This window comes from Gossypium hirsutum, chromosome A11 (assembly GCF_007990345.1).
Source record: "Gossypium hirsutum isolate 1008001.06 chromosome A11, Gossypium_hirsutum_v2.1, whole genome shotgun sequence".
NCBI classification, from domain to species: Eukaryota; Viridiplantae; Streptophyta; class Magnoliopsida; order Malvales; family Malvaceae; genus Gossypium; species Gossypium hirsutum.
Window position 1 is genome coordinate 102,276,560 of NC_053434.1, and position 20,760 is coordinate 102,297,319.

Consider the following 20,760-nt stretch of genomic DNA (forward strand, 5'->3'; position numbering starts at 1 on the left):
TTCATTCGTTCTGCAATGCCGTTTTGCTATGGAGTAGGACGAATTGTCAAGTGTCTCATGATTCCTTCTGACTTGCACAGTCTATTAAAATCATCAGAACAGAACTCTAAGCCATTGTGTGTGCAGAGGTATTTTATTTTTTTTTCTCGTCTATTTTTCAATCATATTTTTCAAGACTTAAATGCGAAAAACACATCGCTTTTCTGTTTCAAGAAGAACGCCCAAACTTTTCTGGAAAAATCATCAATAAAAGTTAGCATATAATTAGCTCCACCTCTCGAAGACACTCTAGATAGCCCCCACAGATCAGAGTGGATATACTCCAACGTTCCCTTCGTGTTATGGATTCCTCCAGTAAATCAAACTCTCTTTTGCTTCCTAAAAATATAGTGCTCACAGAACTTCAGTTTGCAAACTCCTTGCCCATCAAGAAGTCCTCTTTTGCTCAATTTTGTCATGCCATTCTCACTCATATGCCCTAGGCGCATATGCTAAAGTTTAGTAATATCATCATTTAACAAGGAAGTGAAAGCGACAGCTGCATCACCAGTAACAGTAAAACCCAGTAAAACATATAACTTGGTAGTCTTTCTCTGCCCTTTCATCACAACAAGGGAACCTTTGGAAATCTTTAAAACTCCACTTTTAGTTGTGTATCTGTACCTTTTTGAATCAAAAGTATTCAATGAAATTTAATTTCTCTTCAATTTTAGAACATGTCGTACGTTACTAAGTGTTCTAACAACTCCATCAAACATCTTAACTTTAATTGTTCCAACACCTGCGATTTTACATGAAGCATTATTTCCCATCAAAACAACACCTTCAGACACTGTTTCGTAAGTTGTAAACCAATCCCGATTGGGACTTATGTGGAAGGTGCAACTTAAATCAAGTATCCACTCCTCGCTTACTTTAGAATTATTGGCAAAAGCGACTAGAATTTCCCCATCACTGTAGTCTTCTACAATATTAGCTTCACCAAAATTTTCTAGTCGTTTTCCCTTTTGATTCGCAGCCTCCCTTTTAATCTTGTTCTGCAGCTTATAGCACTCAGATTTAATCTGCCCTTTCTTCTTACAGAAGTTACAAGTTTTACCTCTGTTTGAAGACTTCGATCTACCGTTAGATTTACCTTAAAGATTCCATTCCTATGTCCTTCCACGATCATCATCAGCATTCCGATCTTGTCTCACACGAACAATGAGACCCTCTCTAAGAGTCGAGTTTAACCACAAGATGCTTCATTTTATCATACGAGGTCAAAGAATCATAAACCTCATCAACTGTAAGAGACTCGTTGCTATATAAAATCATGTCTCTAATGGTTGAATAAGACGGGGGCAATGAACAAAGTAGAATGAAGCCTAGATCTTCCTTATCATACTGAACCTCAATGGCCTCCAAGTTTGAGAGAATTTCTTTAAACACTATTAAGTGTTCGTGTACAGACCTATCTTCCTCCAAACGATGAGCATAAAGACGCTGCTTTGTATGCAACTTGCTTGTTAGAGTTTTCGACATACATATTTATTCTAGCCTCTTCCATAATGCAGTGTCGGTCTTCTCCTTCATCGTATTCTGTAAAATTTCATTGGACAAATACATATGTAATTGTGTTAATGCCTTTTGATCCTTACGCTTCTTCTCTTCATCTGTTAATGTCGAAGGCATCTTATTTATCCCTAGCAGGGCATCTTCCAGATCCATCTACGCAAGAACTGCTTGCATTTTAATCTACCACAACGCAAATTTGGTGTTGCAATCCAACAGTAGAATTTCATACTTCAAAGACGCCATTACCGTGATTGAGATGAACTACTCGGAAGCTTGGATACCAATTTGTGAAAATAAAATAAAATAAAGAACACATAGATTTTACGTGGAAACCTTTTCGGGAAAAAAATCACGGGCAGAGGAGAAGCAAATTCGTTACGTCGAATTCAAATGATTACAAGAGGAATAGGTTATGTCTATTTATAGGCTTGTAAAGCCATATTCTAGTAAGATTGAAACACCTTATTCTAATCAATATAAAATAGATAGAGTTTAATAAGGTTTAAAAAACCTATATGGATTTTACTTATATTTTATTTTACCGCTGTATTTTATTTAAAAAAGGATTTGGATCATTTAATTCTAACAGAACTAATTGTTGTCCCACCAAAATTTGGATTGGAGATAGGTAACAATATTCTTGTCCAACTGGAAGGCTTTAGTGAGAACATCAGGATTAATGGGAGGGTTAGACCCAAATACTGCATTTGCAATCGTGATAACTCCTGGATTTTGGCTGCTAAGACCAGCAAATGCAACTGCTTTGGTATTCCCGATATTGAATTTGAAGTGGATGAGACCGACAGGGAAAACAAGCACTTTACCAGGGTTTAGGACTTTGGTGATGAGGCGGTTATCTATGTTGGATGTAACAAAACCGACATAAAGTGTGCCTTCCAAAACCATAAGGATATCCATTGCACGAGGGTGCGTGTGAGGAGGGTTTAGGCCACTATATGGAGCATAGTCAATTCGAACTAGAGATATGCCGAGAGTGTTAAGTCCCGGTATTTGTGCCACATTGACAGGAGTCACAGTTGATCCAACCGGATTTGAGGTGTTTCTAGGGATATTAAGCCCTGAATAAAAGAAGTCTTCTGCATTGGCAAGCTTTGGGTCCTTGCAGAACTTTCCATTTACAAACACTGCATGAAATAAAGTAAGGTTAGTCAATATCGTGAATCCATGCAAAAGTATGAATTCTAATGAAGAAAATGTTACTTCAGATCAAAAGCTCTAGCGTCTTGCATAATTATGGACTTAAAGATACTGGTCAACAAGAGAGTACTAAGAAAAATAGCGTACCACCATTCTTGGTGTCATTGATGGCTACACAGAAATCTTGCAAGGGACTAGGATCAGAAGCTGAGGCTAATAAGGGACTGAAGGCCAAGATGGCAAAAGCTGCAACGAAAAGTTGAAGTCGTTTGGTCATAATTGATGTGCAAGCACGAAATGTATGCTACCAATTGGGAGAGGGGTGGGAAATCCTGCATGGCAAACAGGTCTATATATAGGCATTGAAACAAAAGTACTCATCCTGATTTGCCTTCCATCAAGTACGTCAAGACTAGGCGTTTGCATTCACAATTAGTTATTTCTTATTAGGAGGTGAATCATTCTTCAACCAGTACACTTTCTAGTTATGTTCTCCTCGTACATCATTTCAATATATGTTGTGGAATTGGTCTTAATTCACTCACAGTTCTAAACATTTTCTTATCCAGGCTTTGACTTTTCCTTCTCAGACTAAAGTTGACTTCTTTCAAATATATATATTGCATCAAATATGAACTCAAAAATAATTCCATCTAGCCTTAGGCAAACAAATATATATATATAATTTTTTTTTCAGATAGTGGGGATAATTTAATTTAGATTTGGAGTTGCTGCAAGCAGCCGACAGTTTTGAATGTAAAACTAAACTCGGTCATTCTTTTAGTTAGCATGATCAAGGAAATGCTATGGAGACAAAAACTTAAGCTTGATTAAAGGCTTCTGATTTCGTCTGTAATCAACATGTTATATGATCTCAGTTGACATAGTCTATTCTGGCATGTTCATTTGTTCTGACATCTGTGCTTATCACATCCACAACATTGTCAATTTCTTGCAAGTTCAATGAAGCATGCATGCAAGAGCGAAACTTTCCAAGTCTGTTGATCACTTCAATTACCCAAAAATGAGCTTTGAATTAATCACTGATCCAATTCGTTGCCAACTTTGTAGTAAAATATTTTTTAAGCCTAATTAATGACTTGAATTTTTCCTAGTACAGAAAAGTAAACTTCAAGGCTTCAGTTACCTCACAGACTTCGAATCATATTAGTTTGAGCGATCACACCGCTTTGTTTAATACAAGTTTATTGCTAGTCAGCAACGCCATGAACTAACAGGTACGATATGATGCAATAGCAAAGAGTTTGATATATTAAGAAAGTGGTAAATTTGGTGTAGGCTTATCCAATGTTGTCCAAAATCGAATATACAGACTTTACACAGTCAAAATCAAGTGATTAGATATATGATATATTCTAATTCTGGATTAAATCAAAGTGATTAGGCATGTTTGGACGTCCTTTACAATTTTATCTAATTACCTTAGCATTTTATATCTATTTGTAATTCCCTTTCTAATATTTAAATTTAAATATGTCAAAGGTTCTTGTACTCTTTCAAATTTTAAAATTTAGTCCTATATTTTAAATTTCCGTGCTTTTTTATTTAAAAATTTTAGTCCCTTTTTTAATTTTCCTGTTAAAGTTAACATTATCAAAGGTAAAATAACTTTTTTAGACCTCAACATTTACAATTTTTTTTGTCAATTTGGTTCTTACCCTTTAAAAGTACATAAACTTTTTTTAAAAAATAATTTTTTTTTTCATATTCTTTGATTTTTAAATTTCTAGCTAGAAGATGGCTTACCATTGCTAAAGGCAGTTAAGGAAGGCATTTTCGTTAATGAGTGGACTTGCAAGGATGACTGAATCATATGTGTCCAATGTTGTTGTTTGTTAAAGCAATTTCAATGTTCGGTGGGATCCCCATGTAAAAGGAGATTAGAAGTTTAATGTTGACGGTTCCACTTTCGAGAAACTAAGGACTTCAGGTTGAGGGGGTGTGTTGCATTATGATTGTGGGGCTGATAGGATTTCAAGATTCTAAAGATGCTAAAATTGTGACCATTAAATGTGCACTTAACTTAGACTGAAAAAGTAAGATAAAATTAGTCATTGAATAAGATTGGAGAAGTGGCTTTCTCTATGGTGTTTTGAGTGGCTAATGAGATAGCTCACTCTTTGGCAAAAGCAACATGCTTTAAGGGTGTCATGTTTTCTAGTTTCTAGTAGTGATGGAGTGGTTCTTTCATTGTTCATGTAATCTATTATAATCTAGTTTATGTAATCCAATGTTGCTTTCTTAAGGTGTGTCGAACTGCATTGTTTGATTTGGGGAGTATGATAATTAAGAAATTACCTTTCAATGAAAAATTTGTAAATTTAAAGCAAAAAAAAACATTACTTGCTTATGTTCCTATAGTCGAACTTCATGCAGGATTGACCTAACCTTGCATTCCAAATAGAAACTTCTTGCACCAATTAATGCTCATACTTGCTTATGTTCCTATAGTTGAATTAGCTAAGGAATGGTTGTCGCTAAAGTGCTCAACAATTTTTCCTCTTAAGTGGCATACGGGTACATAATAAATATAGCTTAAAACACAAGAAAAGAACAAGTCAAATCATTAAGGAAACTATTTAAAAACATAAAAAGTAAAAATAAAAAGTATATATAAGTTAAAAATATATTTAAAAATAAAAGATAAAAAGATATTTTAAAAACTATTTTAAAAACATAAGAAATGCTAAAATTTAATGCTATTTAAACTGGACCAGATCGATTGGGTCAAGAACTAGTTAGGGTATCGATCCGATGAGAGGTAAAAAATTAGTTGACCTGCAAGTTAGTATGAACTAGTTAAACCGGGCTAAAAAATCAGTTGAACTGGAGGTTAATTCGTTTTTTATAAAAAAAAAATTATTTTTCAAGAATTTATTTGCTTTGAATCGATTGGATTAGTTGTTCAGGAAATCAATTGCCTTGATCAATTAGAAATCAGTTCAAACCATTTTTTAGCTCAGTTCAAGCAGTCTATACCAATTTTAACTCAACTGATTTTTTACGTCTTGTCGGCCTAATATCCAACCGTTTCTCACTCCGATCAGCCGGTCCAGTCCAGTTTAGATAACATTAAATTTTAAATTTTTTATATTTAGCATCATTTCAAAGAGTTTTTTTTTTGAATTTTTTATATTTAAAATGCAGTGAATTTACAGTACTGCCATAAAAAAATGAAAAATGAATATAAATTATTAATCAAACAAAAAAAAGTAAGTAAAAATAGCAATAACGAAAACAATAAATTTCATTACTTAACAAAGAAGCTTACAGCAACATAAGCAAATAATTTTTATATTTATTCTTTCCAAAAAAAATTATTATTGTAGAAAAGGAAACAAGTCAAAGATTATTGCAAACGAATTGTGAATTTGAATCCAAATTGAATTATACCCTAATTGTTAGCCCACCAGAATTTTGACTGAAGATTTTTCACCACATTCTTGTCCAATTGGAAAGCCTTGACGAGAACATCGGGATTGATGGGTGGATTTGATCCAAACACTGCATTGGCTACGGTAATAACACCAGGATTCTGGCTACTCAAAGCAGCGAAGGCAACGGCATTGGTTTTCCCCACATTGAATTGAAAGTGAATGAGACCAATTGGGAAAACAAATACATCTCCAGGGTATAAGACCTTGGTAATGAGACGATTATCGGTGTTGGATGTCACGAAGCCAACGTAGAGTGTGCCCTCCACAACGACTAGGATTTCGGTGGCACGAGGGTGAGTATGAGGGGGGTTTAGGCTACCATTTGGTGCGTAATCAATTCGAACCAATGAGATGCCAAGAGTGTTAAGCCCTGGTATTTGAGCAACATTAACTGGAGTAACAGTCGATCCCACTGGATTTGATGTGTTTATGGGGATGTTGAGCCCTGAATAGTAAAAGTCTTGCGCTTTAGCAAGCTTTGGGTCCTTGCAGAACTTCCCATTAACAAACACTGGTGGAGACGAGAAGAAGAATGTTATAATTTCATGTACCATGCCATGAAGAGGTTGTAGAATGTTTTATTTGAAGGTCAAGTTTAAGAAGAAGAGATAAAAACAAAACTTACCAGCATCCTTGGGGTCATTGATGGCTACGCAGAAATCTTGGAGAGGACTAGGATCAGATGCATAGGCAAATGGGGAAGCCAGAGCCAAGAGACAAAATATTAGGATGAAATGGGCAGTTTTCATTGTGATAAATGGAATTTTGATTGCTTTGGAGAGGATGAGGAACTCTGCTGCAGAACATGACTATTTATACAATACAGTCTTTGAGCTAGTGTTGGTGCAAGAGGCAGCAACAGCAAGCTTCAACAGAATGCTTGTCGAGCAAGTCTCGTGACTTGTAGGAGAAACAAAGCAGAAAACTCAAATGGATTTTTAAGCAAAACTAAAAATGGAGAGCATATGGATGATAACTTGTTGAATTCATTCCATTGAACTAAAAATGGCACAAAGCCAATACATAAAACAAGTTTACAATCTTGACAAAACAGTAGGTTGACCTAAACTTCACCTACTACCACTAATACACATAGTAACTTGTGCTAATTAGCTTGAACAAACAAACAAAGCTGATTTATCAGCTCAGTCAACATCAAAATTACATCAAACATAAACCTAACATAGTTATAAAGCAACTAAGTTACATTACTCTAACTTAAAATTACAAAATGAAACATAAACAGCTTGCTGACTAGGTGAACCAGCAGCTTCTGCATGTAGTGCCTTTGACAGTCTTGGTTGCTGCATGCTGACCATTACTTCAACAGCTAGTCTATGTTTTTCCATTTCTGATGAATTGTTCTTCAACTACTACCCTTGTCTCTTCCCACTTCCAATGCTTACATCAGTATCATTCTCATGGAAGTAGTCAAATCTATAATTAAATTATGTCTTTTGTATTACTTAATACAACTTGGTCCATTCGAACGTTGACTTTAGGAGATATCCAAGGTTGCTAAGGCGGCGGGCAGGCAACCCTGTTCATGCAAGATACAATGAAAATAATGTTAACAATAATCCAAGTTGGAAACATTTTGCCATTTGGCAGTGTTTAAACATAAAGTGCCAGCAGCTGGCCTTGGTTAAAGTGTGAAAGAGACTGCCATTGTGGGTTGAGGGAGATTAACTATTGAAACCTTTGACATGATCTTTTTCCCTCATTATCATCTCCTTTTGCAATTAGTGATCTCAATTTTATTTTATTTTTTAAAAAAATTAGAGAAACTGTTTTTCAAGGCCGGCTTACTAACCAGCTTCAACATCTATTAATTAATTCAAATAAAATTGCTTGATTAAGTAAGAAGTACTTGCAAGAAAAGCGCCTTGGAGTGATTCAATACTTGTGGTTTTATATCTCTCTGAATATACACGTGCATGGACATCTTCATGAAAGCCCGGTTGCATTAAATGTAATCTGCATATAGTTTTCACCGTTCTATGGATATATAGGAGCACTGCAACTTTGAAATACTGCTAGAGGCTAATCAATTGTGTATATATATATTATATATTTTTATATATATATATATACACATTCAAAGTCAGTAGAGTAGTTAAGACGACATTCGGTATGTAAAAACGACCAGTTCGACGAGGTTGAAGGTGTAGAGTAGTTGAAGAATGATTCCTTCAGATTTCTTTAAAATCCAGTAATCGCTTCAGACTTGGCAAACCTCTTTTTTTTATTTTCCCTTTTAAAATGGAATTGTTAAAGAAATAAAATGACAATGGACCTGTTCAGTGACTACTATCTATAAATGGACATGCTTTGAAACCAGAATTATCACCCCTCATAAAGCAACAAATCCTAGAAGCTCAATTTGATCAGGTTCAGGACTGTTGCTTACAACAATGAAAGGTGTTCAATTCCTTGTAGCATTTGTCCTCTTGGCTTTGGCTTCCAAACTTGTCTCAGCTTCAGATCCCGGCCCTCTTCAGGATTTCTGTGTAGCAATTAATGATACTAAAGATGGTGGTGTGTTCTTATAATTCTTTGAAATTTCATCTTTGCGATATATTCGTTTTAACTCTGAAAAGTGGAGAAATATAGCAAGTACAAGTATTGGACAAGTGTCCAAGTAGTAAACTCTTTTCTTTCCATTTATGCAGTTTTCGTTAATGGCAAGTTCTGCAAGGACCCCAAGCTTGCAACCGCAGAAGACTTCTTCCTGCCTGGCCTCAACATTCCTGGAAATACATCAAACCAAGTAGGATCAATGGTCACTCCAGCCAATGTTCAACAAATACCTGGACTTAACACTCTCGGCATATCTCTTGTTCGAATTGACTATGCACCTTACGGTGGCCTAAACCCTCCTCACACTCACCCTCGTGCCACCGAAATTCTAGTCGTTGTGGAGGGCACACTATCCGTCGGCTTTGTCACATCGAACACGGATAACCGTCTCTTCACCAAAGTCCTTTACCCCGGAGATGTATTCGTTTTCCCCGAAGGTATGATTCACTTCCAGTTCAACATAGGGAGTACGAATGCGGTTGCCTTTGCTGCTCTCAGTAGCCAAAACCCAGGGGTGATCACCATTGCAAATGCAGTGTTTGGCTCTGACCCGGCCATCAATCCTGATGTTCTTGCCAAAGCCTTCCAGCTGGATCAAAATATCGTTAAACAACTTCAGTCCCGGTTCTGGTGGGGCAACAACTAGGGGATACTTCTAAACCCCATGAACCTTACTTAGTAGCTAATTGTTTGGATGATGTTTAACTTATTTTTCACGTTGAATTTAGTTGAAAGAAAAATAAAAAAGATAAAAGAGGTTTCTCATGTACCTTCGCTTATTGTAACCTGTCGTAATATTATTTTCGTCATACCATATGGAGTCTTGCAATTTAAATTTATTTTTAGTTTGAAGTTTGGATTTCAGACCTTCGTTTAGGGATATGAATGAATCACTATGATTGAATTCTCATATTAAATTGATAGAACGAGTTGATTTCTTATGACTTAAAAAAGTTAGTTTATGATAAAATTTAAATTATTTAATTTTTTTATTAAAATAAAATCTATATTGTTTTTATTGCCATTAAAATCAAAATTCTTATTAAATTGAAATTGCTTAATTAATTATATTTATTAATCTATTAAGTTTTTTTCGATATCTAAATAGAATTGAAGTTTTTTATGGTTCCAACTAGCCTATCTCTGTTCTATTTATCATCAACAAAAATGTGCTTTCACAATCAAATGGCTAGACATTTTAACTTAGAATAAAGCGAAACACATGAATGAGTTGAATAATATAAAAATTGTTTTGTTATGTCTCTCTAAGTTATTTCTTTTATATATATATAACCAGTTTCCTGCACATTCAAGATGTATAATATCATATTCAAGACACAAGGAATTGCCGAGAGGGATGAAGGAATGGTTAGACAAGGGTATGGAGGTTCAAATTATCCAGGCGTGAAGGCGGTTTATCTGTGTCCCAAGATCTTGTGCTTTGAAAAACATACATCTAGTGAATGATATGTAGAAAGTTATTGAGCAAAGCATTTCATATCACAACCTGCAAGTCCAGATTGCTTATCAGGTATTTCTGACAAAATTTTACTTTAATTTTCTTTCTTTGAAAGGCTAAGAACATTTTATACAATAAACAAGGGGCACAGAAGCATATAAAAAAATGTTATTTAGCTAACAATATTTTTCCTCGACCGCAAATGAACATTTTAATTGATTGGGAATGTAGAATATAGTTGTTTCCATTGAGCTTGTGACCTATGATAGGAGTATGAAAACTTTCAAATCCATCCCGGTTCCCTTTGGACATTGTTTCATGTTTGGGTGAGATATCGACCGATAACTCCATTGTTTTTTTTTTCTTCAGTCATGCAATTTCTAGTCATTGGGAAAAAATTGGATTAATGATATATGTTTTGGAATTGATACCTTGAAGAATTTGAAGAATGAAAAACTATTTTATTCTAATTGAAACTATTTAGATGCTAAAGTGGGAAAAAAAATTAAGAAACTAATATACTCTTTCACATAAAATCAGGCAAAAAATCAAAGGCTAATTTCACAAAAATAAGTTTCCAAGTAAATAAGATTCTTTGGTTTCAACATTTCAAACTAAAATGATGGCTTACTACTGGCTAAAGGTAGTTAAAGAGGGGGTGTCGTTAATGAGTGGACTTTTTAAGATGACTCAAACTTATGTGTCCAAGACTATTGTGTGGTTAAAAACAAATTTGATTTTCGGTGTGATCCCTATATAGAGGGAGCTTTGAAGTTTAATGTTGATGATTCCACTTTCAGAAAACTAGGGACTTTAGGTTATGGGGTTGTGTTGCGTTATGATTGCGGAGCTGATAGGAATTCAAGAATATGAATATACTAAAATTGTGACAGCTAAACGTACACTTGACTTAAACTGAAAAAGTTTGAATCTCCAGTCGCTTCCCAAATGAATCTCTAAATTTTTCTCGCCAAAATAGAAAGAATGTCCTTTAGAATAGTCGGACTTATATATTGTGCATTTTGAGGGACATTTTCTAAGACAATTACCCCCACATATTCATTATAAAAAGCCAAGAGTTTTATTAGTTAAAGAAAGTTACATCGGTTTCTTGAATATTGTGCTTTAGAGCGTCCCTTAAAGGCACAACCATGAAATACAAGCCATTTAACAGCATCTATCGACACCTTGAGCTATAGCGGATTTCTTGCAACTTGTTCAAAATTTTGTTTATCAATAATCATCTCAATATTGTTCAAGGAGTTATGAAGATCGAGATAACTTTTCATTGCATTCTTATGTAAATAATTTGCATCCTTACCCACATGAGTAACAAAAGGACATTTAGATCCTTCATTGACCTTCTTTCATGATCGAAATCCTTGGCTTGTAAATGCATTTCAATGACGCCTAAATGGCTTGCTGAAGAGAGTATAAGGAAGGCAATATGTGACATTCTTAGTTGGTGAAAAATTGAGCCAATCCAGGAATAACTTGTACTAAGATGGGAGAAATTAGCGCCCATTCTTGTCCATCTACTGAGGAGATGTTGGATCCTCACTTAGAGGAATCAGTTGATATGGCCCAAGCTTAATGTAAGTTGATGGAGTTCGTCCTGTTGGTTTGGAGGGTAATCCCAAATAGAATTTTGAAGTCTCATATCACGCTCTAAAGAAAAAGCATAAAACTCATTTGTTTTGGCTCTCGACAGCTTACGAGGATGTTCAGGAACTTGAGAAGACCTAATATCTAGTTTAGGAGTTTGGAAAGACTCAATATATCATTCAAGATCTTGAGATTGAGAAGTCTAGATATCTCGTTTAGGAGCTTGTGAAGACTAGATATCGCGTTTAGGAGGTTGGGATTGAGAAGACATGATATCTTGTTCAGGATCTTGAAAAGATCCGATCTTTGATTTTTCTCCACTAATAATAGAAGGTTGAGGAACCAATTGATCATTATTTCTTTCTGACACCCTTTTCTTGAAAAAAGGTTCAATCTTTTTGTTGACCATAATTAAATCGAAAAACCTGAAGATTGTAATAATATATTAAAGAACAACATATTAGGGAAAGGAAAACAAATAATAAGTCAAATAAATAAAAAAAATAATGTATGCAAAAAAATTTACTGAAAGGTCTTCTGCATAAGGAGTCGAGAGAAAGATAATTTGTATTTTTTTTACTCTGTGTTCTTAGTCTAGGCATCAAACTTCTTTCTTTTTCTCTCAGCAGTGTCAACACCTTACCAGAGGAAGATAATTCCTTAGCAAGATAAACAAATCAAAATACAATTCTGCTTTGAAGTCCATTGAGTTTCTAAATTTAGTCTTTCAAGACCCATCATACATTAATATTTGATTATTATTAAAGTTATATAATTAAAAATTAAAAAATACTTTATTAATATAAAGTATAATGTTTTGGCTTAAGGGGGCGAATTATATGAATACAATTTGGCCAAAGGGGCGAATTTTATATAATATGGATATCCAATCTAAAATAGTTGATAATTTATATATAAAATTAAAAAAATCTAAAAATTCCAAAAGGGGACTGCCCCCTGGATCCATCATGCTATGAAATAAATTTTGACTCAATTATGGTAATTACTATTTCATTTATGAAGGTTCCTATTAGCCATGTTCGCAGTAGTTTGAGAAAAAATACTAGCATTTTATGTAATTTAGAAACATATGATTCCTTATTTTTCATGATAGCAATGTTTCTTGTGAGAGATTGTCACGGTAAATACAACTTCATTAATAACATATACTTCTTTTCTGGGCATTTGACCCACGTTCGAAATCTGGAGTCATCATTGTTGGGAGGGCTTTACCTGAATACTACTTTAAGCCTGAACATGAATAGATTTAGACCATATACCAAAAAAAATGGATAATATATTCTAGAATATGACACACTTAGGATGTAGGTAAAAAAAAAGAATTATATAACAAATATATTTATAAAAAAGTTGATATAAATAACAAATAATTTCTTGGTTGAATTGGTGAAGCATAAAGGTTAAAAACCATAAAGGCTTGAGTCTAAATCCTATTATCTGTGTTTTCCTATATAAAAGATATAAAATGACAAAAAGACCATCAAAATACTTCAATTTACTTTGTAAAGTAAAGATATTTTGTTATTATACAACTGAGATAGTGCCCAGTTGACTCGCGACACCAATTAAGTCAAATACTTATAGTTTAAATATGCCAAAGGTCTTATACTCTTTCAAAATTTAAAATTTAGTCCCTATACTTTAATTTTGAACATTGAGTCCATATACATTTGTTAGAGTTTCAGTCAAATAGAAATTTTGAGTAGTAGGAGAGAAGTTAGGGATATGTGATCAGTTTTTCTATTTCCCCAAAAGTCTCTTTTCTTTTTGACATCAGAACCCTTTCCTTCCTTTCTCTCTACCGAATTTTGCTTCTTGCTCCCCTCTTTGTTCAGTTTTCCTTTTGGTTTCCAGTTTGATTAGCGATTGAAGGCACGTTTTGTAAGTATATGTTTGTCTCTTTTTATCGTTGCGTGGCTAGTTCTTTTAAAAAGATTGTTTTGGCTCTTTTGGTTTAGGCGAAAATTAAGAACCATTGGGTTCTCCACAAATGGTTTGTGTGTTAGGGATTTTTGGTCACTGTCGGTAAGTGTTTAGAGTACGTTTTGATGTTCTAACAGTTATATTATGAAATATTTCTATTTAGTGTTCACTCGTGTTACTATAGTTGGACCTTGGTAACGTCAATCATAGGTTCTGGAATACGAGATTGCATTTTGGGAGCGAAATAGACCATGTGTGTACCCAGATTCACAGAAAACGAGAATCGATAAAAGCTAAAAAATAAAACTGTTGACACCACATAAGAGTGTGGTCGCCCGTGTAGTAGGCCGTGTGGCAGCACACCGGTGTGTGATCGATGAACTAGGCCTGCGCTCGTGACACGAGTGTATGACACGGCCGTGTAAGGACTGGCGACCCGTGTGCGAGACACGGGCTTTACCAATTGGGTCACGTAGGCCACACAGGCGTGTGGGTCCACACGAGTGAACCATACGCGCGTGTGAGATTCTGGGCCAGGCCGTGTGATCCACACGACCAAGGCCAATCTGGGGCGTGTGGGCACACACGAGCAAGCCACATGGGCTTGTGAGCCCAATTTTCTAAAATACTCTGAAAGGTTACTCAGGTCCTCAAGTCGATTAGGACCTACTGTAGGGTCGGTAAGAGTTACGTGACCCCTTATTATGTAATCTGGCTATATGATATATGTGCTCTAGCATGTTACTCTTAACATGTAGACCGATTTGTATGTATAATCTGTTGATTGCATAATTGCACGTCATGTATTGTATGCCGTATTACATCGGGGTTGGGTTAATGTATATGGAGAAAGTATTCTGAAAGGCTCCTAAGCCTGATATCTAATAGAACAGCTCCAATTATCTGATTATGTGCCGCATTTCGGTACAACATGGTGTATAGGGATGGGTGGGTCGATTATATCCCCAGATAATGTGTATAGCTGGATGGAGTTGGTGTGTAGAGGCTATTAGGTAGGACTCTATTATTCTACTCTATTTTGCATGATATATCTAAGATAGCCTATGGCCTAGTTCGTATCTGATTCTGGATCTGAGTGAACTAATGTTTACACCGGTTCTGTAAAAGGGGTCAGGCCCAAATTATCTGGTATTTGGATATATGACTAATTTCTACTGTTGTGTGTATTTTCTGTGGGGATTACATACTGAGTTTGCGAAAACTCACCCTTTTTTGTTTAATCTGTGTAGGTAATCCCCAGACTTGATGGGTCGGCACTGCAGAGGACTCGACGATGGCCACATATATTTAGACTATTTTAAACTCCATTTCAGTATTTATTTTGTAATTATTTTCTGGGTTATTTTGATGTAAGATGGGGACTTTATGGACTGTTGGACTTTATTTGGATTTTTAAACTGTTTATGGGATTTTAGTCTAAACCTGGTTTTAATTAAAATGACAGTAGTCTTAAATACGAGTAATTTTCCAAAGATGAATTTTATCAAAAGCTTCTGCGTAAAGAAATATTTTAAAGTAAATCAATTAGTCCTCGTTTTTCCGAACTAAGTAAAAGATAATAATTGGAACGGTTTGAAGGTCAATGCATTTTCAAAAACACTCTCATGTGACATCGCCATATTCGGCCATAATGTCTAGGCCGGGTTTGGGGTGTTATATTTAGTGGTATCAGAGCCAAGTTGCAAAACTCGACTATGGATTTGGGTTTTAAAGATTGGTTTTCTAGAAATGATTTGTAAATAATTTGAATTATTTTTGGAATAAGTATGTGGTACACCGAGTCTCCAGCATCGATCCTGTAAGTTTTCTAAACCTCTATTTAAAATTTTCTAAAAGTATGATTAGAATATACTAAAACTACTTTAGTTAGTATATTACACTGAAAACACTCTAGGAAGTGTAAACTGAAAACTGTAGTGAGACTACAATTCGCGATAACAGATTCTAAACTTTTGATATTGTTTTGCATAAAGTATCAGTTAATAAATATTGGAACTATTAACTAATACATAAATCTGTTAATACAGATAAATTCCAAAATTTACGATGAGCACATGTGGTACTCGTGGACGTGGTACTAGATGTCGAGGTAGAGGCGGTAAAGGGGCTCAAGCTGAGTCCTCTTCTATGGATAATATATCAAATTTGGACACGAGTGAGACGCCAGTGTCGCCTGCTGCTAAGAATGGATCTCATGATCGTATAGTCGGGGATGACGCATTGTACCAGGTTATGCTCAGGATTTTAGAGAGGGTCGCTAGGCCTAATGATGGATCTAAGCGCCGTGGGTCGATTACGGAACCACTCTGGTCTAATGGGGCTGAATTATTTAGGGGTGTCGCTAGAGTCGCCCCTAACGTGGCTGAGTACTGGATGGAGGCCACGAAAAGAATTATAAACGACCTGGATTTTACTGCTGAGCAGAAGCTTAAGGGGGCTGTTTCTCTATTACGTGACGAGGCATACCAGTGGTGGCTCACGGTTAAAGAGGGCACTCAGACTGACTGATTGACCTGAGATTATTTTAATATTACGTTCCAGGGTAAGTATGTGGGGGCCAGCTACATTTGATGCCAGGAGGCATGAGTTCCTTAATCACACTCAGATAGACCGTTTAGTGGTCGAATATGAGGTTGAGTTCCTAAGGTTGAGCCGTTATGCGCGAGGCATGGTGGCGATTGAGTATGAGCACTGTGTCCAATTTGAGGGTGGTCTCAGGGACAGTTTGCAAGTCCTGATAGCTCCGTAGAGGGAGCGTGACTTTTTTGCCCTAGTTGAGAAGGCGACAATTGCCAAAGAGGTAAAGTACACTGAGTGCCAAAATCAAGACAGGGGAAAAGTAAGAGGGATTTGGAGCCCTTGAGTTTTGGGATGAGGCCTAATAAAAAGGCTAGGTCGGATGGGCCAATGAGAGTTGGGCCTCTTGTGGCGCTTTGTGGAAATTGAGGTAGACACCATCCGGACGAGTGTTGGATGACTACTAGGGCATGTCTGAGATATGAGTCCATTGAACATCGTGTCAGAGATTGTCTACTGAGAACCGATCATATACAAGCTACAGGTACTAGTACTGCGTAGCCATCGAGAGTAATTCAGCAGCCACCTAGGGGCCGTGGTTAAGTGAGAGGTGGTAACAACATGGGCCGTGGATGGAGAACACCGGGCAGAGGTGCTGGACATGCAGAGGCGAGGCAGCCTCCACTAGCTTATACTGTTCATCGCCATAAGGATAGAGTTACGCCAGACGTCATCATGGGTATGTTTTTAATTTATAATGTACCTTATTTAGCATTGATAGACATAGGCTCTATGCACTCTTATGTAGCTAGTACAGTATCTGAAACCTAGGGCATTTTGGTTGAGAGTACTTCTAGCTAGGTAACAGTTGTGAGTCCGCTGGGACAGTCTATCTGAGTGAGTAAATTGTTTAGAGATGTTCTGCTAGAGGTCTAAGGGACAGTATTTCTGGTTGATTTAATGGAGCTTCTATTTGGGGAGTTCGATCTAATTTTAGGAATAGACTGACTGGTTAAACACTGGGTGAGTCTGGATTGTGCAAAAAAAAGGGTCGTCTTGAGGACTGAGGAAGACAGTGAGGTAGTGGTAATTGGGGTACAACGAGACTACCTGACTAATGTGTTCTCCTCTTTGGTAGCAGAAAACTTCGTTCAGAAAAGGTGTGAGGCATTCTTGGTTTACGTCAATATTTCTGATTCTGGGGACTTTTCAGTTAAAAACATCAGAATAGCAAGAGATTTTCCAGATGTGTTTCTTGAGGAGCTATCGGGGTTACCTTCGAGCCGTGAGGTGGAGTTTGAGATTGAGTTGTTTCCTGGTACAGCTCCAGTGTCTATCGTCCCTTACCGAATGGCACCGAAAGAGCTAACGAAACTTAAGGCTCAGATTCAAGAACTGTTAGACCCTGGGTTCATTCATCCCAGTGTGTCTCCGTGGGGAGCACCTAGTCTATTCATGAAAAAGAGTACCTTTCTTTTGGACTGATGCACAGTAGGAGAGCTTTGATAAGCTCAAAACTGTTTTAACTCAGGCTCCTGTTCTGATACATCCTAAGCCCGGTAAAGACTTCATGGTATACTTTGATGCGTCACATGTAGGCCTGGGTTGTGTTCTGATACAAGATGAAAAAGTAGTTGCTTATGTGTCTCAACAGTTCAAGACTTATAAGGCTAACTATACGACGTACAATTTAGAGTTGGCAGCGGTTGTCTTCGCTCTGAAAACCTAGAGGCATTACTTGTACGGTGAGAAGTGTACTATCTACACTGATTACAAAAGCCTCAAATATCTCCTCACTCAGAAGGAGTTGAACCTTAGGCAGTGTAGATGGGTTGAACTGCTTAAGGATCACGACTACACTATCGAGTACCATTCTGGTAAGGCCAATGTGGTGGCTGATACGTTAAGTCATAGGGCTATGACTGATCTGAGAGTGATGTTTGCTCAACTTAGTCTCTTCGACGATGGGAGTCTGTTGGCAGAATTTTAGGTTAGACCGACATGGATTGATCAAATCAGATATAAACAGATGGAGGATAAGCCTCTCGAGTTGTGTTTTCGTTAGGCTGAGAGTGGTACTAATACGGAATTTAGGATAAATAAGGATGGGATATTGTGTTTCTGTGGTCGGATTTATGTACCGAATGATGAGGACTTGAGACAGTTGATTCTGAGGGAGGCGCATAGTAGCCCTTATACTATGCATCCCAACGAAAATAAAATGTACCGAGATCTGTGAGATGTATATTGGTTCTAGGGTTGAAGCATGAGGGTACTAACTTCATCGTCTGCTGTTTGATTTGTCAGTAGGTTAAAGCTAAGCATCAGTTACCTTCGGGTTTGCTGCAGCCGGTTAGAATACCGATGTGAAAATGGGAGCGAGTAACAATGGACTTCGTTTGTGGGTTGCCTCTAACACCCACTAAGAAGGATTCTGTCTGGGTCATCGTGGATCGATTGACCAAGTCCGCGCACTTCATCCCTGTCAGGACAAGCTTTTCTCTGCAAAAATTGGCTAAGCTTTATATTTCTGAAATAGTGAGATTGCATAGGGTACCTGTCTCGATCATTTCTGATAGGGATCATCGTTTCACATCTTGGTTCTAGAAGAAACTTCATGAGGCTTTGGGCTCAAGATTAGACTTCAGTACTGCTTTTCATCCTCAGATAGATAGTTAGTTGGAGAGGGTGATTCAGATACTGGAAGACATGTTAAGGGGTGTATTATTGATTTTCGAGGCAGTTGGGAGGAGTACTTGCCATTAGCATAGTTCACTTACAATAATAGCTACTAGTCTAGTATATAGATGGCACTTTACGAGGCACTGTATGGTTGTAAGTGTCGCACTCTCTTATGCTGGACTGAGTCGGGTGAGCGATGTATTCTGGGTCCGAAGTAGGTTTCTAAGACTGAGGGCAAGGTCCATTTGATTCAAGATCGATTGAAAGCAGCTTCTGATAGGCAAAAGTCCTATGCAGATCTTCAGCGTCGAGAGATAGAGTATTTTGTAGGAGACTTCATTTTTTATAGAGAATTTTGTGGGAGACTTCGTTTTTTCTCAAGGTCTTACCATGGAAGAAGGTTCTGAAGTTTGATCGTAAGGTTAAGCTAAGCCCTAGATTTATCGAGCCATACCAGATTCTAAAGCAATTAAGGCCAGTCACCTATCAGTTAGAGCTACCTCCAGAGTTGGATTGCATGCATGATATATTCCACGTCTCAATATTGGGACACTATCTCTGATCCCATGCATGTTGTTTCTGTTGAGGAGATCGAGGTTAGGCCAGATCTAACTTTCGAGGAGGAGCCGATGCAAATTTTGGGTCAAGATGTAAAGGTTCTAAGGAGGAAGTCTATCCCACTGGTTAAGGATTTATGGCGTAGCCGTAGCTATGAGGAGGCTACATGGGAGTCGGAGGATGTGATGTGATAGTAGTATCCTCATCTGTTTTGATCAGGTAAAATTTCGAGGTCAAATTTTTTTTAGGGAGGTAGAGTTATAACGCCCCAAATCTTAATGTTTCTACTTTTGCAACTAATTAACACAAGTGTGTATCTGTTTCAGTGGTTAAATGTCTTGGGTGTGTGTGAGTGGTCCCAAGTTTGAGCCATGTCTTTCGCAAATTTTGACTTTTTCCTGAATTAAGCCTTAGCTACTAGTACAACAGGCTTATATTAAGTTATTTGTAATTTCATATTAGAATAGGCTTGCTAGTTTGGTGGTTAAGTGATGTGTTGGTAAGTTGGTGGTCTTGTGTTCGAATGCCAACACGAGCAAAAATAATATATTTTTGCTCGGTGCTGTGCTAGAGTTTCGGTCAAACAAAAATTCGGAGTAGTGAGAGAGAAGTTAGGGATATGTGATCAGTTTTTTCTGTTTCCCCAAAAGTCTCCTTTCTTTTTGACGTTTGAACCCTTTCCTTCCTTTCTTTTTGTCGAATTTTGCTTCTTGCTCCCCCTATTTGTTCGGTTTTTCTTTTGGTTTCCAGTCTGATAAGTGATTGAAGGCACGTTTTGCAAGTATATGTTTGTCTCTTTTTATCGTTGCATGGCTAGTTCTTTTAATAGGATTGTTTTGGCTCTTTTGGTTTAGGCGAAAATCAAGAACCAGCGGGTGCTCGATGAACAGTTTGAGTGTTACGGATTTTTGTTCGCTATTGGTAAATGTTTAGAGTACGTTTTGATGTTCTAACAGTTCAATTATGAAATATTTTAGTTTAGTGTTCGCTCATGTTACTAAAGTTGGACCTTGGTAATGTCAATTATAGGGTCTAGAATACGAGATTGCATTTTGAGAGCAAAAACGAACCAGATGTGTACTCAGAAACATAGAAAATGAGAATCGAAAAAAGCCAAAAAATGAAACTGTCAATGCCACATGGGTGTGTGGTCACCCGTGTGGTAGGCCGTGTGGCAGCACACAGGTGTATAATCAATGAACTAGGCCTTGTGCGCGTGAC

The 20,760-nt window shown here is 36.9% G+C and overlaps 3 protein-coding genes across 3 annotated transcripts; 1 reads left to right on the forward strand and 2 right to left on the reverse strand.

The window, feature by feature from the left end:
• Positions 1 to 2,148: 2,148 nt before the first annotated feature.
• On the reverse strand, positions 2,149 to 2,992 carry LOC107957619 (germin-like protein subfamily 1 member 14). The gene is made up of 2 exons (XM_016893168.1): positions 2,863 to 2,992; positions 2,149 to 2,702 (listed from the first exon to the last, which is right to left on the reverse strand). Exons 1-2 carry the CDS (start codon positions 2,990 to 2,992, stop codon positions 2,149 to 2,151), a joined length of 684 nt encoding a protein of 227 aa, XP_016748657.1.
• Positions 2,993 to 6,130: 3,138 nt separating this feature from the next.
• LOC107905042 (germin-like protein subfamily 1 member 14) lies at positions 6,131 to 6,947 on the reverse strand. Its single transcript, XM_016831601.2, has 2 exons — positions 6,799 to 6,947; positions 6,131 to 6,684 (listed from the first exon to the last, which is right to left on the reverse strand). The coding sequence occupies exons 1-2, from the start codon at positions 6,920 to 6,922 to the stop codon at positions 6,131 to 6,133; spliced, it is 678 nt and encodes a 225-aa protein (XP_016687090.2). The 5' UTR covers positions 6,923 to 6,947.
• Positions 6,948 to 8,506: 1,559 nt separating this feature from the next.
• On the forward strand, positions 8,507 to 9,500 carry LOC107905036 (germin-like protein subfamily 1 member 7). The gene is made up of 2 exons (XM_016831588.2): positions 8,507 to 8,711; positions 8,846 to 9,500. Exons 1-2 carry the CDS (start codon positions 8,588 to 8,590, stop codon positions 9,397 to 9,399), a joined length of 678 nt encoding a protein of 225 aa, XP_016687077.2. The 5' UTR covers positions 8,507 to 8,587; the 3' UTR covers positions 9,400 to 9,500.
• Positions 9,501 to 20,760: the final 11,260 nt, after the last annotated feature.